At 47.8% G+C, this 16411-nt stretch overlaps 1 protein-coding gene across 1 annotated transcript; it reads left to right on the top strand.

The window, feature by feature from the left end:
• Positions 1–9205: 9205 nt before the first annotated feature.
• On the top strand, positions 9206–14381 carry OCSTAMP (osteoclast stimulatory transmembrane protein). The gene is made up of 2 exons (XM_042861097.2): positions 9206–10240; positions 12208–14381. Exons 1-2 carry the CDS (start codon positions 9245–9247, stop codon positions 12568–12570), a joined length of 1359 nt encoding a protein of 452 aa, XP_042717031.2. The 5' UTR covers positions 9206–9244; the 3' UTR covers positions 12571–14381.
• Positions 14382–16411: the final 2030 nt, after the last annotated feature.

Raw genomic sequence — 16411 nt, 5'->3', positions numbered from 1 at the left:
AATTCTTGCATGTGCATTAAGCGATCAAATTATACAACAGTAGGAGGAGGAATAACCCATCTACCAACTTTAGCTCAGACACACTCTGGGAGCACAATGAATCAGTTAAGTGGGAGAAGAGTTATATTTACAGAAGGGAGTTATCACAATTTGGTATCAGACTATTAATTTATTTTGCGTATGGTCCCTGTTTGACAGAATCTCTTGGGTCCAGTAATGTAACTCCTTGTTTATTTTGGGCCTGAGCCTGCCTCTGTTACTCAGTTACTCTGTGCAGCTAAGGAGTCAAATTTGTCATTAGTGCTTTAATTTTCCAGGAGGCAAATACAGAAAATGGCACAGAAACTATTTACCTATCTTGGGACTGCTCATGTGAGTGCAGGCTGCAGGACTAGTCCCTTTGTTACCACTGGGACCAGGTTATAGTATTTCTACTGCCTTCCACGATCCAGCAAGTATTCATCTTCCCTGATCCACAGGCACCTGCCACGCACAAAGTCGCTGAATAATTTGCTGCCCCAGAAGACTGCCTGTCTAGCTTGTAAGACAGGTTCAGCCTAGGACAGTACAGTGGCCTAATGCTAAAATTAGTTAGTATTCAAATAAAGGAGAAACTAGATTAATTTTAAAATAGTTCATAATGAGACCTTAATTGATTCTACAGGAGACAACTGTTGGATCTTTGTTCAATCCTTTTATGTTCTGGAAATTGAATTCATATCCTCATGCAAGCAATTCCGAAGGAAGCGCAAAATAAATAACAGCTTCTTTTGTGTTGCCCTGACGGTCGTCCCTTCACAGACAGAACAGCTGTATTAGTTCTGTATGCGGCATTCGATGGCTGGTTTATGCTGTTCACATAATGTCTGAAGCATCGCTAGGAAACCTTTGTGTTACCAGCCGACTGAGGAGCATAATTACTATAACTACAGTGCAGAACAGCTGGGGTGTAGCTGCTAAACCTGAAAATGCTCAATTTGCTATCCCCAGCAAGTGCTCATCAGATGCATGATGCTTTGTAACATTTGCTTGTGCTTTATAGAGATTATGAGTGTGCCTGTCTTGAGAGAGGTCTAATGTGCATAACTAGCATTACTTTAGTTCTTTCTGCGAGGTGACAGTAAAGACGATTTTGTTTCAAGTTCTGCACAAATCTATAGTCACAGCAGCACAGGAGTTTCTTAGGATTAGTCTGCTGGCCCAAGCGGCTGCAGATCTGGAGGATGTGGGCTATGGACACGTTCCCCTGCATGGGAGAATCCACTGAATGGCATAAAGCCTCCATAACTCTACTTCACCTTCTACACCCCAGGGTCCTAGCATAGGGGGCATGCCCAGGGAGAAGGAGGCTTGGTCTGGAGGCCATTACAACTAGCTAATCTCCAGCTGCCAGACAATTGATGGCATCCATTATAAAATACAATAGCTTTAGGCTGCTCTAAATTATACTGGGGACTGGTGTGGCAGGGGTTGGCAGGGCTGGCGACAGAGGAGTGAGGGACTGGCTGGCTTCAGGCAGGGGGATGCGGCAGGGGTTGGCTGGAGACTGGACAGCGGGTGCGGGGCTGGCTGCAGGCAGGGCAAGGGGTGCAGGGCTGGTGTGGGCAGGGCAGGGGTACAGGGCTGGTGCGGGCAGGGGTGTGTGTGTGGGGCTGGCTGGCTTCGAGCAGGGCTGCAGGGGGGTGCGGCAGGAGTTGGCTGTGGGTAGGGGGTGCAGCAGGGGCTGGCTGTGGGCAGGGGGTGCAGGGCTGGCTGCAGGCAGGGCAGGGGGCGGGGCTGGGGCGGGCAGGGCAGGGGGGGCAGGGCTGGTGCAGGGCTGGAGGCAGGGCAGGGGGTGCAGCAGGGGCTGGCTTCGGGCAGGGGGTCAGGGCTGGCTGCAGGCAGGGCAGGGGGTGCGGGGCTGGTGCGGGCAGGGGGAGCAGCAGAGGCAGCTGGAGCCCCAGCCCTTTAAATAGCCCCCGAGACCCCCGCTACCCAAGGGCTCTGGGGGCTATTTAAAGGACCCGGGGCTCCCCTGCTTCTACCGCCCCGGCCCTTTAAATAGCCGAGGGAGCTCTGGGGAAGCAGCGGGGCTCCAGCGGCTATTTAAAGGGCTGGGGCGGTAGAGGCAGCAGGAGCGCCGGACTTTTTAAATAGCCCCCCAGAGCCCCGCAGCCCTATCCCAGGGCTCCAGCAGTGGGGCTCTGGTGGCAATTTAAAGGGCCTGGGGCTCCAGCCCCTGCTGGGAGCCCCAGGCCCTTTAAACAGGGCAGGCTCCAGACACCAGCCCTCCAAGCACCTGGAGGGGGGCGGCGCTCACCGGGGAGAGCAGCGGGGCCGCGGCCAGGCTCGCCGCCCTCCTCCCAGCACTCCGGCCGGTCAGGGAGAGCAGGGCCCCAGCCGGGGTCTCTGCCCTCCTCCCGGCGCTCCGGCCAGTCAGGGAGAGTGGGGCCCCGGCCGGCCGGAGCGCCGGGGGAGGGCAGCCCCGCACTCCCCGGCCGGAGCGCAGCAGAGAGGGCAGCGAGGCCGGCCGCGGCCCCACTCTCCCTGGCCGGCCGAAGCGCCGGGGGAGGGCGGCGAGCCAAGCCAGGGCCCCGCTCTCCCCGGCGGCCGGAGCGCTGGGGGGAGGGCGTGAGCCCGGCCGGGGTCCCGCTCTCCTCGACTGGCTGGAGCACTCCGTCCAGCCAGGGAGAGCAGGGCCGCGGCCGGGCTCGCCGCCCTCTCCCCGGCGCTCAAGCCGGTCGGGGAGATCTGGGCCCTGGTTGGGCTCGCCGCCCTCCCCGCGGCGCTCCGGCCAGCCGGGGAGAACGGGGCCGCGGCCGGGCTCGCCGCCCTCTCCCCGGCGCTCAGGCCGGTCGGGGAGAGCTGGGCCCTGGCCGGGCTCGCCGCCCTCCCCTGGCACTCCGGCTGGCCAGGAAGAGCGGGGCTGCGGCCGGGCTCGCCACCCTCCCCCGGCACTCCGGCTGGCCAGGGAGAGCGGGGCCGTGGCTGGGGTCGCCGCTCTCTCCCCGGCGCTCCGGCCGGCCAGGGAGAGTGGGGCCGCCCACCCCCGGCGCTCTGGCCGGCTGGGGAGAGCGGGGCCCCGGCCGGGCTCACCGCCCTCCTCCCGGCGCTCCGGCCGGTCGGGGAGAATGGGGCCGCGGCTGGGCTCGGCACCCTCCCTGCCGGGGGGCGGCGAAAAGCTTCTTTGCCTGGGGTTAGCAAAAAAGCCAGAGTCGGACCTGCCTTTAAATTGCCCCCTGGGGAAGCCGGGCCATGCCGGTACACCATACCGGGGCTTGGGCACCGGGCTCTCTTAGGCGCGGGGCCCGATTCAGAGGAATTGGTTGAATTGGTCTAAAGCTGGCCCTGCTCCTTGTAGTTCGGCACTAAGCACAACGCAGATAGATTGGAGTCTCTGAGCTGGAGCTGTTAATAGCTCCTGGCAGTCACTGTGAATTTATTCCAGATCTCTTTTTCCTTGATATCTCTATGGCATCAGTCACTGTGGGCTCTAGGAGTCTGAATTCTGTTTACACCAGTGCCCTCTGAAAACAGCCTGGGAGCAGGTGGTGCAAGAGAGTGCACATCAAATTGAAAGAGTTTAACTTAGCATGGCACAGCAGGGCAGACAGCATGTGCAAATTAAACAGCAATTCACTATTAAAAACATTTTTAATGAGCTTTAACAGTTCGGTGAGCAACCTGTAATTAGCCTAAATCACTTCACGCAGAAGCAGCATTTTAATGTGAAACTATCCGGCTGTGATGTACGTTTGCCAGGAAACAGAAATGGCTCCCATCAAACATACAAGCTCTGTATCAATCCTGGTAACAATCAATTCAGGTGCGTCAAGAACCACAGAGAAATTTCACAGAGTTTGTGCTTTGGCCTGTATCTACTCTACCAACTGACTAAGGTTTTCTATAGAAGCATCACCGTAGCATCTGTGGGAATTCTCTGTCCCTTGAAATCTTTCAGTCAGGCCTGGATGTCTTTCTAAAAGGTCCTCTTTAGCTCAACCACAAATTATTGGGCTTGATGCAGAAATCACTGGGTGAAATTCTATAGCCTGTGTTATGTGGGAGTCAGACTAGAGATCACGTGGAGCCCTCCTGGCCTTAAAATCTATTAACCTAAACGCTTTACAGGTAAACTACATCTGCATTCAGAGTAGCAGCCATGTTAGTCTGTATCCGCAAAAAGAACAGGAGTACTTGTATGCATCCGAAGAAGTGGGCTGTAGTCCACGAAAGCTTATGCTCTAATAAATTTGTTAGTCTCTAAGGTGCCACAAGTACTCCTGTTCTTTTTACATCTGCATTGTAAGTTTCCTACGGCACTTCAAGGGATCACTGCTCTTCACCCTCCCCTGGTTTTAGGAGGCCGTCCTTGGGCTGGGTGTACAGTGTGGGTATCTAGCAAGGCCAAGGGCAGAGAGAGATGGATGATGTCGCTCTGTGGCAGAAATCCCTGTAGGAGTTAATGCTGCTCCTTCCACTGTGCAAATTCTACCCCCTCTCCCCCACTTGAAGGAGTAAGAACGTGCAGTTGCAGCAGGGAGAACTATGAGCTACTAATACAGCTGTGCTGCCGGGGCAAGGACTTTTTGCCTAAGCTTGAGTTCAGTGGAGGTGGGCCCCTCTTGCAGATGTCTTCTACCCAAACGTGGGTGTGAGGCTGTGCCTCCCATCATTCCACGTTTCCTCCAGTCCTGTTAGGAGGACGGGGATGCATCAGGCCTGTTGTTGTTTGGAGTCATCAGTACGTTTTTTGGGTTGTTTTTTGTGGCATGGAAGGGATGATTGCAGCTCTGAAGAAGCAGATGACAGTGGAATCTTGCTATAACCATTTCCTTAAAAATTGTTGATACCTTAAACTTCTGCCGGAGCGCAGATAAAGAAGATTGTGTGGGAGCTATTTATTTATGGACTTTTTTTCCAGTGACAGCAATCACTGCAGTATCTCAGCACTCAAGAGCTGCCCAAGGAAAGTTCAAATCAGGTTTTATGAGTGTCTTCTTTTCAAATTAGATGTAGTCAGCTAATCAGACTGCAACTAAGGGATTGGTCAGCCTATAAAGGACCTGTAATGGGTCGTATCCCTTTAAATAGCTTATGAGCCCCCTCGTGGAGCACTGTCTTTCAGAAGCTCCCAGAAACCTGCCAGAGCGGCAGCATATATATGTACCTAGGTCTTCCCTGCTGTATATCGTTAGTGAACAGTTATTTGGATTCCACTGTATCCACGTGCTGTCTTCATAATACAACGGTGTAAAGAGCAGGAGACTCAACAGGGCCATTTTCAAGGGAGCTGCCGTGTGCTCCAGGGCGTGACTAGCTGTGGAAATTGTGAGCACTGGTAACAGGAGAATCCACCTAGCGCTTCATCTTCTCCCCCCAGCTGGAGCATTACTCTCATACTATGATGAGAGCTAAAAAAGAAAGATAAGAAACGAGGTGACAAGTAATAAAGAAACAGGAAAGTTTCCTTCTGAAGCACTGTCATTGGACACTGTCGGAAGACAGGACACTGAGCTAGATAGACCATTGGTCTGACCCAGTATGGCCGTTCTTATGCTCTTAAAGTCTCATCCTTTCCGGGGCGATAAAGTAAACATTCAGCTTTACCTCTCTGGGACCTCCTACCAATGTTCCCTGGAGAGTGAGTGGGGTTAGGAGGAAATCAGCTGGGCTAGGAGGGGAGCGAATGATTTCCTAATATGCTTTGATTATGGTTGGAAAAATGACCATGTGACTAATTTTCCAACTTACTCAGTGTTGTATTTACTTGCCATATGTCTTTGTCGCTTATCTGCAAAAATGCCTGACAAAACAAGCTTTTATGCTACAGAGTTAATGCAACTACAGCAAGAGCTGAATACATACCTAGTGCTCATGTAGTGTGTGATATTTACAAACATCAGTGGAGCCTCACAACGGCCCTCTGAAGTGGGAGGGTAGCACTCGTATCCCCACTTCACAGAGCAGGAAGTTGACACACAGAGCAAGGAGCTGACCGAGGCCACAGAGCGTGTCACTGGCATGACTGGCACTAAGAATCAGGACTTGTTGACTCCCAGACGCACGCTCTAACCGCTAGCCCTCCTGTCCTCCTGAAATATTTCCTATAGCAGGCGGAAAATTACAAATTCTGGGCTTTTATGAGCACATAGTGAGTATGTTTATGAGTAACCAATGTGATTTCATTTTGCTCATCAATAGAGCTGCTCGGAAGAGAAAAAAGAAGAAGTTGTGGGTGGGGGGAAATCAAGCATCCAAAACCGGAAATTTTTTCATTTTTGTTTCACTTTGGATTTTTCCATTGAAAAAAATGTAAAAACATTTCCATGAAAACATTCAAGTAAAAAACACTTTTTTGACATTTCCCACAGAAATAAAAGTCGTTTTTTTATTTACCAGCTCGATTCTATTCTGTTCTGTCCTGATTCTTCTACCACCCTCATCACTGCGCTCTGTGAGCACCTTCCAACAGCGCACTGAGCAACGTGGCTCACATCGGCCGTGCGTGGGTTCTCAGCCTCTCCCCAGGGTGGGAATGGGGAGCGGTTTGGTTTGGTTTTTAAATGGTCACGCTGCGCCATGTTTATCATCCTTGGAGAAGGGACGTCAAAGACGAGCACCTTGTACCTGAAGAGCTTTGTGATGCTCCCCAGTTCCTGTGGGGGTTAATTCCACAGACTCAGATCAGCTCCAGAGGAAGCTCTGTTCACCTGCACTGATTTCTTAGAGTCTCCCATACTCCTTACTGGCATTAGCAACTATGCTATGAGGCACAGGAGGCACATTTGGAAATGGGCCGCACCATTTGCTGCTGTAGTGGCACGGATCCATCTTGCCCTGTGCTCCCCCGGAGTGTGCTTTACATTCAGTCATGCTGAACAAATGCAGAGTAACTTTTAAAAAACACAGCCACGCTAACAATTACCCGAGACAAGGCAACATATGCAGGGAGAAGGCCAAACAGGGAAATAAAAAGACATACTGTGGCCATGGAGGTCAGCAGTGGCCATAATAAAACCACCTTTGTAAAGTGTTAGGGGCTGATGGAAAGTGAGGGATAGGCGGCATTCTGTGTGGCAGGGGGTGAGTTCTTCATGCTAGTGCCTATCCTAGCTAAGGCAAAACCACCTGACATCCTAAGGTGAGACGGGGGGATTCCCTCCAAAGCAGGTGTTGTCAGGAACAGAGCGTAATTAGCAAGAGGAAAAGAAGCCAAAGAGAGCAATTAAATTGGCATGGGACAGAATGGTACTTTCAGGCTTCTAAGGGGGTAACAACAGAAACAATGCAACAGAAACAATGCAAATAGCAGATTGTCAATGCAAGCAATCCCCGAGGCTGAAAATGATCTGCCCAACCTCTCTTGCAAACCTTTCTGAATATCAAGTATATTGGAAGGAAATGACGATCAGCTGATGAGCAGTTCACTAACCAGAGTCAAAGGGCTTACATTCAGCAACAAACATGATTCAGAGTGAACAGCTCTACCACAGACTCGAGATCGATGACACCTGCTTGATTCTTTTCAGAACTGACACTTCTGCTTTCTGTGGGCAAAATTGTGCAACGCCCTGTGTGCCTTTTAGACAAGCAGTCTAGAATCCAGCAGAAGTTCCTCAAGAGAGACGGACTAAACTTGTTCTGCATCTGACAGTGTGATCGCTATCTGGGTCTCTTAGTAATACTGAGCTCACCTTTTGGGCCAGGCTTGCCACACTTGGCATCACCAGCCTTCACTGTCTGAACCATTTTAAAATGTCCATTCATTGAAATCTACGCCTCTAGTCCCAGCTGGTCACTTCTCCTAGTTCATCTGTCTGTGCCTTTTGGGAGCTGTTCTTGAGGTTTCTTTCTGAGTGGATTAAGTGGCAAGAAACTTTCCTGAAGCATGGAGCACTTACAAGAGAGCACAAGGTCTCTTCGCAAAGCTGGGTATGTAGAATTCACTTTCCTCTGCATCTCACTCTCTGTGCCTATGAAACTGACATTTTATCTATGGAAAATCCAAGGAACAATAGTTCCAGAATTGCTTTTTTCAATATTCTCCCCCAAAGAATAACGGTGGATGCTCTGATTTGGTTTGAGTCATAGGAAGACAGACATTGCCAGAGTGGATCAGACCCAAGGTCCACCTAGCCCAATATCCTATCTCCAGTAGTGGTCAGCACCAGATGCGTCAGGGGAAAGTGTAAGAATCCCATAGCAGGCAGATGTGGGACAATAGGTCTCATCCTGATTTCTAATGGTTAGCGATTGACTTAAAACCTGAAGCATGAAGGTTTAATATCCCTTCTCAAATGTTTATCATTGTTAACTATTACAACTCAAAATAGTCCTAATATCCATAGAAATGTCCAATCATCCTTTTTAGGAATCTCTTAAAATTCTTAATCTGAATAGCTTCCTGTGGCAAGGAGTTCATGTTGTGTGAAACAGTATTTCCTTTTATCAGTTTGCAATTTCCTCCCTTTTAATTTCATTGAATGTCCCCTTGTTCTTGTGTTATAAGACAGAGAGAACAGAAGCTCCCAGTCTGCCTTCTCTATACCAGGGTCAAATATCTACTACTGGTGGAGCGTAAGCTATTTCTATGAATCATAATAACTGTAGGGTTGATATTATTATCGCTATTATTATTTGTATTATCGTACTGCCTAGGTCCCACAGTGCAAGGTGCTGCACATACTCAGAACAAAAAGATTATCCATACCACAAGAGCTTAATGTTATTCAACATTACATTTGAGGATGAGCAACTGATCTTCAATTATTAATTTAGAACTTCCAAGAAATACCTAGAAATTGCCTGTTCCGCATGATTTGAAGGAAATTCTACCCAGTCCCACATACGTAGTTCAGCAAAGCCAGTACAGAGGAACAGAAGTGAGAGACAAGATGTGTTCAGGGAAGGAAGCACACAAAAAAGACCTGTTAGTCCATCTGCTAGTAGCCACCCCAACAGAGGTCATCCTTATGTATTATAATGCCCAGGAAAAATAAGGAAAAGACATTACACCAGTCGGACAGTGCTTTCTTCTTGTCCCATTTCTATTAGTAACTTTATAGTGCATAAGGAGCAGCTTTCACAGCTTGGTGGAGGTCACTCTGCTTCATCTGACAGTCACTGTTTTGACATAAACTTTTGGCTCGTATCAATGCATTTCTATATTGACTCTGTTAAATACAGAGTTGCTTTTTCTTGGTATAGGTTAAGAGTCTGGATCTATTGCCAGGACAATCTGTTTCCAAAGATACAAGAAGTCATGTTAGATGCCTGGTCTGCCTACTCAAAGCCGGTGCCTTCAAGCTGCAGTGAGCTCCTGACTTTATTTCTTCAGTGCTGCTGCATTGCTGTGCTCACAGGTGGCCTCCTCTATAACTGGATGTTCTCCTCGCTAGAGTATCCATTTCACCTCTCCTCTGCAATTGCTGTTTCCTTCAGTCTGCTACTTCTACTGATCCTCTTCTTGGTGCATCCTGTCCGCTGCATGTTCACCATAATCATACCTACGTTGGGCACTAAACAAGGCCGGAGGCTTCTCTTGTCCACCTGCTTCATGATCGTGGCAGTTAATATCATACCAAACATCATGGACAACATTAAAACCATACTGCAGGTTATTAAATGCATTTGCAAGAATTACTCAGACAGCCTTTTGAACTCAACAATCCTATTGGGAACAGCTTCCACGCAGTTTGGTCACCAAGTCAAAGAAGTCACTGACAACATGGCAGATAACTTTCTGACGCCCAGGAATGGACATTTTCAGTATGCTGTGGATCACAGTAGTTCCTTGGTGAGGGAGCAAGTACTCATCGCTAGTCAGAAGATCAAGGATGATTTCTCTGCTGTTGAATTGCTGGTCAAACAGGCATTGCTCGTAGCCAACAGGGTGGCTGCTGGCTTTTTCCTGTTCTATCTCCTTTTTGAGTCCGCTTGGTATTTGAAAAGCTATCTCACCAACCTCCGATTTGACAACATTTACATCACCAAAAAGCTGGAGGTCTTGGCTGTGGACAAGAAAGCAGCCCATCTGCTGACACACTCACCCAAAAAACTGATCAGATCCACCGGCTTGAAGCTGTCCCGGGAGGAAATGGTGGTGTGCCTGGTGCGCATGATGCTCCTCACTTTGGTCCTGATGGTGACAGCGGTGATCATAGCAACGGACTACGTCGCCTTCCACTTGGCAGATACAACAATGAATGAGGTGGTTCAGTTTCCCACGGTGCCCATAACGCTCAACATTAAATACAATGTAAGTAGCAGAATCCCTAGCTTGGGCCTCTAAATAAAGGAATGCCCAGCTTGTCTCACCAGCCAAAGCTACATTTGTCTATTGCCAACTGCACAGGCAGAATGGAGGCAGGACAGGGACATGTGTACTCTCACAGCCTGCCTCCAGCACATATAGTTATATAAGGCAACATTGTGATCTCTCCTGTGCCCTCAGCTCCCACTAGCATCAATGGCAGCTGAAGCCAGCCAACAACCTGAAAGAGCAGGGTCTGTAGTACAGCCACTCCCGTTGTAGGGATCACTGATGAATCCCATGTGCTGCATTAACAAATAACGGACAAAACTAGCCCAGAGTTTGTGTTTAACCCCATAGGGCAAGTGAGGAAGTCACTGGTCAAGCAACTGATGTGGGGATGAAAACTTTCACTTTTAAAGCATATGTTCTTGTAGGGGTTGCCCTTAAGGGTCTTTTTGGGGATTCTGGGGTAGGACTGGGGGGGAGGGGTGAAGCAAAATCCAAGAGAATCAATCACGTGGTGTCAGTCATTCAGGGCAGGAGCATCTCTTGCCCTCATGCCAGTACGGGAGAGTCAGGCAAGCACTTTGCACCTCTTTACTCTCCTCTGTGCAAGTAGGATGACCAGATAGCAAGACAGAGCCTGATAATATGGGGACGTCTGGTCCCCCTATGTGCAAGGCTACCTGCACTGTGAGTCACAGAGCAGGGAAGGAGGGAAAGCAGTCTCTATGGGGTCAGTAACCCCACTCCTGTGCAGGTGGGCAAGAAATGGGTGAGTGGGGAGCACGGAATGGGCAGAGCTTTGGTTCCTCTCCCACCAAATGCTCTGGGGGCCAGTGTATATAGAACAGTAGCAAGGAGGGGACCCGGGAGCAAACTGTGATTCCAACTGTAGAGATACAATCTAGCCCTTAGACAGCATCACGGATACCCTGCAGTGAAATGAGGTGCTGGAATGCCACCCTGCGCCCTCTGCATCCTGCCTCTAGTCTGGGACAAGTGGGCTCTCAGTGACAAGAGGAAAGAGCAGTTTATTAGAAAGAGGAATGGGGCCCTTCCCATCTCTTCCTGGACTTGTGATTGCACTGACTGAATCATAGCTCCAGAGACCCACGCGTATGACAGCGGGGAGAGTTTTACCAGGAGACATTTACACAGTGATAATTGTGGGGATCTACCATTTAGGAATATGGGAGTCACCAAAGCAGAGCAGATCTATGGTTCATGTAGTCCAGTGTTCTGTCTCAGAGAGTGGTTAGCACTGGATTCATAGGAACTATGATTTATTATTTATACAATGCCCAGAGTTTGTTAGACACTTGTACAATCACACAGGCCAAGAGCATGGCCCCTGGCTCTCAGCAGCATTCTCACTGGAACTGCTCCCCATTCACCAAACCCTCTCCAGTTTCAATATATTTTTTATCCCTCTACCTATTTTCATTTTTTCTTGTTTTTTAGCTTTCCTGTTTTAATTATTCTCCCATCTCTTTCCTTTTTTGGGATGCTTCAGACGCAGGCGTAATCCTCCCATCACACACTTAACTGGGCACGTCTACATTTCTTCCTAGCTACCACTGGCAAGCAATTTATAGCCAGAAACCTGTGGATTGAGAAACTATTTAACTTTCATGCTAAAGAGTGTGACTGCAGATGCCATTCTTTGCTAGAAGAGTTAAATTTTTTTATGACTCATCACCTCAAACAGTTTATTGCTATTATGGAAGCAGCTAAGACCTCAGTCAGGATCCTACCGTATTATGCTAAGCAGCGTATGCCCAGGTAAGCGTATTATCACTCTCAGTCACAGCTTGAAACCCACTCACATTTTTATCTCCCAATCTTACCAAACGTGTACAAAATTTAATTGTGATTCTTACATTGCCAAGTTGCTATTTTTGTATTTGCCAGATTGTGGTGGGTTTTTTTTCATCTTTCCGTTGAATCTTTTATTTTGTTTGTTTCAGGCCAAAATAAGCATTCTGCCCTTTATCTCGAAAATTTTCAATGGAGTCATTTCTGGAGAACAATCCATTGTGAACTTTGAAAGAACTTACCAGCAGAATCTGACCTTCATCTCTGCCGATTGCACAATTAAACAGCCAAGCCCCCCAAACAACTTTGTGGCCCTTGCTGTCGGAATGCTCTATTGCATCATCTATGCCATGCTATTTCTGGAAACCTACGCACAACGTTTGTGCCGAAAAATCTCTGCCTCCTTCTTCGAGGGACAAGAAGAGCGGAGAGTCCAGTACCTCTACAGGGCACTATTAAGGAAATACAACAAGAAGGAGCAGCAACTGCAGCAAAAGCTGAGAGCGGATTTGTAAATATCCTGCATGCTGGCATTCCTGGGATGTTATGACAGAAGATGACAGAGATGCTTTAGGCACTATGCCATGACAATCTTTTTTTGGATAGTTCAGCCTGGGTTTTGTCTTCAAAGTCAGGGGTAGGGAATATATGAAATATGGGCACAAAACCACAAAAATCTCAAAATCGAAGGATTTTGTATTTTGCTTTAGTGTTGCAAAAATGGCCAAGTTTTATGGGGTTTTTTTCTTTTCTTTTGCTCAGCTCCAGGACACTTTTACAACAAAAATGGTCCTACTATAAGCAAAAAAACCCAGCGTGCTCAAGATTTCAAATTTTATTCTGATGCAGAGCAAATTTGGCCTCAAAACGTGCAAAAATGAAAACAAATTTGCATATTTTTATGCAAATACAATAAAGTCACAAAAATGTCAAGAAAAGCACAATTTGACTCTGTCCTGGAATTTAATTTTGCAAAAAGATCATGCTGTTTTTGCCCAGCCCTAGCCAGAATGTATTTGTGCAGAGTTATAGTCTGTTTCACTTGTGCTATGTTAAATATTTATACATTTTGAGAGAGAGAAATTGCTTAAAACTTTATTGATCTATGGGGAGAAATATGTAACTTCCGGTCCAATGATTGGCATTGGCCTGGATGTCCTGGATATTGTCTATTCTTCACTCGGGGTGATGTAACCCACAGCCACTTAGTGTCTCCTCCTAGTGGTGACTGGGCCACATATAGAAGTTGATGAGCCTATTACAGCCTCAGTTAACACATTTAGCTCAGGCAATAGAAGCTCACGGTTTTAGATCCAGATATCCCAGATGCAGACCCACCCAGAGATATGGCATAACACTGACACTACGTGAAAATGGGGTTTCAACGACTGACCTGCCGTTATCAAGCACCATAGAGTATGTCTATACTGCATTTTGGAGCGAGCCTCCCAGTGCAGGTTGACAGACTCTGGTTAGCGGGACACATGCTAGCACTCTCAAAAGAGCAGCGTAGACAGGTCTTTGAAGTTGCATCTTGGGCTGGAGCTCAGGCTGTGAAGTCCACCCCCCGGCTTCAGAGCCTGAGCTCCAGCCTGAGTCACTTCACAGCGTTGTCTACACCACTATTTTTAGAGTGCTAGTGCAAGCTCCTCTAGCCTGAATCTGTTGACCCAGGTTGGGAGGGAATACACCCCTGTATTCACACCCTCCACACTATTGTAATAATCTTTGTACAAAGTATGCCTTGCAAAGTGTCATTTGAAAACTCATCATTTGCTGGTCAGTATTGTCCTAATAAAATATATGTGGCAACATGTAGGCATAGTTACAAGATTTCCCTGTATAATGTTATTAACACGTTTCAAATCTCACAGCCCTGTCCAGACAGAAGTTGACAAACAGGTCTGTCTTAGACAAAGGAATATGTGCTCTGCTTAATTTGCGTTTAAGCAGTAAACAGAGTCATCAAGCAAGAAGGGAAACAAACACCGCTCAAACAGGTGAGAAAAAGCCAGCAAGGAACCTCCTTCCACATAGACTCTTTATTTCCTAGTGCCTAGCCGGAAATGTTTTTTTCAAGAGGGGGACTGAAACTATAAAAAGGAGGGACAAACACCCCCAGGCACCCCCTCTCTCCACCCATCGTTTTCACTGCACCTGAAGCGACAAAGGAAGCATTCGTTGGACTCTGGGGGAGGGGTCCCAGCCTACAGAGTTTGATCAGTCAGGCTGCTGAAAGCCTGTGGTGAGACATTTTGCTTGAATCTGATATAGTTTGTCAAGTTAGGTGTTAGCAAACATTCAATCTTTATTAACTACAAAGAGATAGATTTTAAGTGAGTACAAGTAATGAGGCAATAAAATAAAAATGGGTACAAGAAAAATAACCTTGTTTTACTGTTTTATCTAATGCAGTGCGTTTAAATTGGAGTGTCTGAATAACTAGTTGCGATAATAAAATGGCATATTATTCCCTTTAAATATTTTGTACTGTCCAGGAGAGAGCTGAGTAGTACAAGACATACATTTATGGGGGGAAATCTGGGACTGGAAGTGTGTTGGGGTCACCCTGCAGTATAACCCAGGCTGGTGAGAGCCAGAGTGTAACCCAAGTGTGGCTGGCAGGCTGCAGCTACACACAGACCGTCATGGTGTGGCTTGCATGCTGGAAGGCTGTTTGTGAGTGGCCCATGTGGGAACTATGTCAGCAGGGCATTGTAAGGCACCCATAGTTGCAGGGCAGGGGCAACACAGCTACTCATTACTCTGGATTGTACCTGGTATGTCACAGAAGCTCACGTCAAAATGCTGTGTAGACATAGAGTACTCCAAGGGTTTGTCTACACCAGTGGTTCTCAAACTAGGGCCGCCGCTTGTTCAGGGAAAGCCCCTGGAAGGCCGGGCTGGTTTGTTTACCTGCCGTGTCTGCAGGTTTGGCCGATTGCAGCTCCCAGTGGCTGCGGTTCGCCGCTCCAGGCCAATGGGGCTGCAGGAATCAGCGGCTAGTATGTCCCTCAGCCCGCGCCGCTTCCTGCCGCTCCCATTGGCCTGGAGGGGTGAACCACGGCCACTGGAAGCTGCGATTGGCCGAACTTGTGGACGTCACAGATAAACAAACCGGTGCGGCGGGGCTTTCCTTGAACAAGCGGCAGCCCTAGTTTGAGAACCACTGGTCTATACTAAAGTTAATTTGAATTAAATTAAATTAAATTAAATTCCTGGTAAAAGTGGATTAAGCTAATTTGGAAGAAGGCACTCTTAATTTGGAATAAGAGCATCCACACAGGGAGATAATCAGAAATAGGTCAACTAGAATAACTCCCCATGTAGACAAGCCCTAATATGGCCTGAAGCCACAAATTGAGGCTGGCTGCCATTTCAGGGCTTTGGCCTACAGTGTAATATGAATTTCTAAAATCAGGTTGTGTCTACTGAATTTAGGAGACAAAACCAAAAGAATGGGAAGTACATTCAAAGTAGCTAATAATGAGCTACCCAAGATTGTCATGGCACAGGTGTGAGAATCCCTGAACATTTTCCATGTGAGGTGGGAACTCTTGCTGTTCACACCAGATCTCTCACTGGAAAAGCACCAAAAGGATTTTAATAATATCACTGGCAGGAGAAGTGAAATCCATAACTTAATGGCCCCTATCTATGCATTGTGATAGGGGAAAGAGAGGAGCACAGAATGAGTCAGTCAGTCCATGACCTCTTCCCTGATCTGAATGATTAGGTTTGACACCACTGCCCTTCCCCTTCTGAGCTCTGCATTCTCTGTCATTAAGAAAGTAAGGGAAAGGGTGGGAGTGGAGGAAGATATCACACCTTGGTGGATATTCAAACCTCCCATTCCACGGGCTACCCATTTGGGAACCTGTGCTGCATGTATTATAAGGTACCTAGTAGCGTGCACAACTAGAAATTAATCTGATCCTCCAGCAGTTCTTGCCTGAGTATTTTTCTGGGAATGAATTAGCCTGATGGCATTTTTTGCTAGCAAGTTCAGTATTTCTCTAATGTGTAGAATTGTAACCATATAGTGGTGAGCGTTAGGCATCCTGAGACCATGCCAGATCTTGGCTACACAGTCAGCAACTAATCAACTGGACAAATGTTGTCATGGGAATATTGTGTGATAAATGGAATGAGTTATTGCTTTGCTGAAGCATACACTTATTCCATATAATAAGCCTGGCTTTATGCCCTCTGCACCATAAAAATATCCTAAAAATGTGACTGAGTGAGATCTCTCCCTCCAAAAATTTCCAAAGCCATAATATACAGTTAATTTCTTACACTATTGCCCCTGCAAGGATACATCAGCACTGGAATACATCTCGCTCCCAAAAGGGC

This window comes from Chrysemys picta, chromosome 13 (genome assembly GCF_011386835.1).
Source record: "Chrysemys picta bellii isolate R12L10 chromosome 13, ASM1138683v2, whole genome shotgun sequence".
In the NCBI taxonomy this organism is placed as follows: Eukaryota; Metazoa; Chordata; order Testudines; family Emydidae; genus Chrysemys; species Chrysemys picta.
The sequence above is the reverse complement of the archived record's forward strand: the minus strand, read 5'-3'. Positions and strand labels throughout refer to the sequence as shown.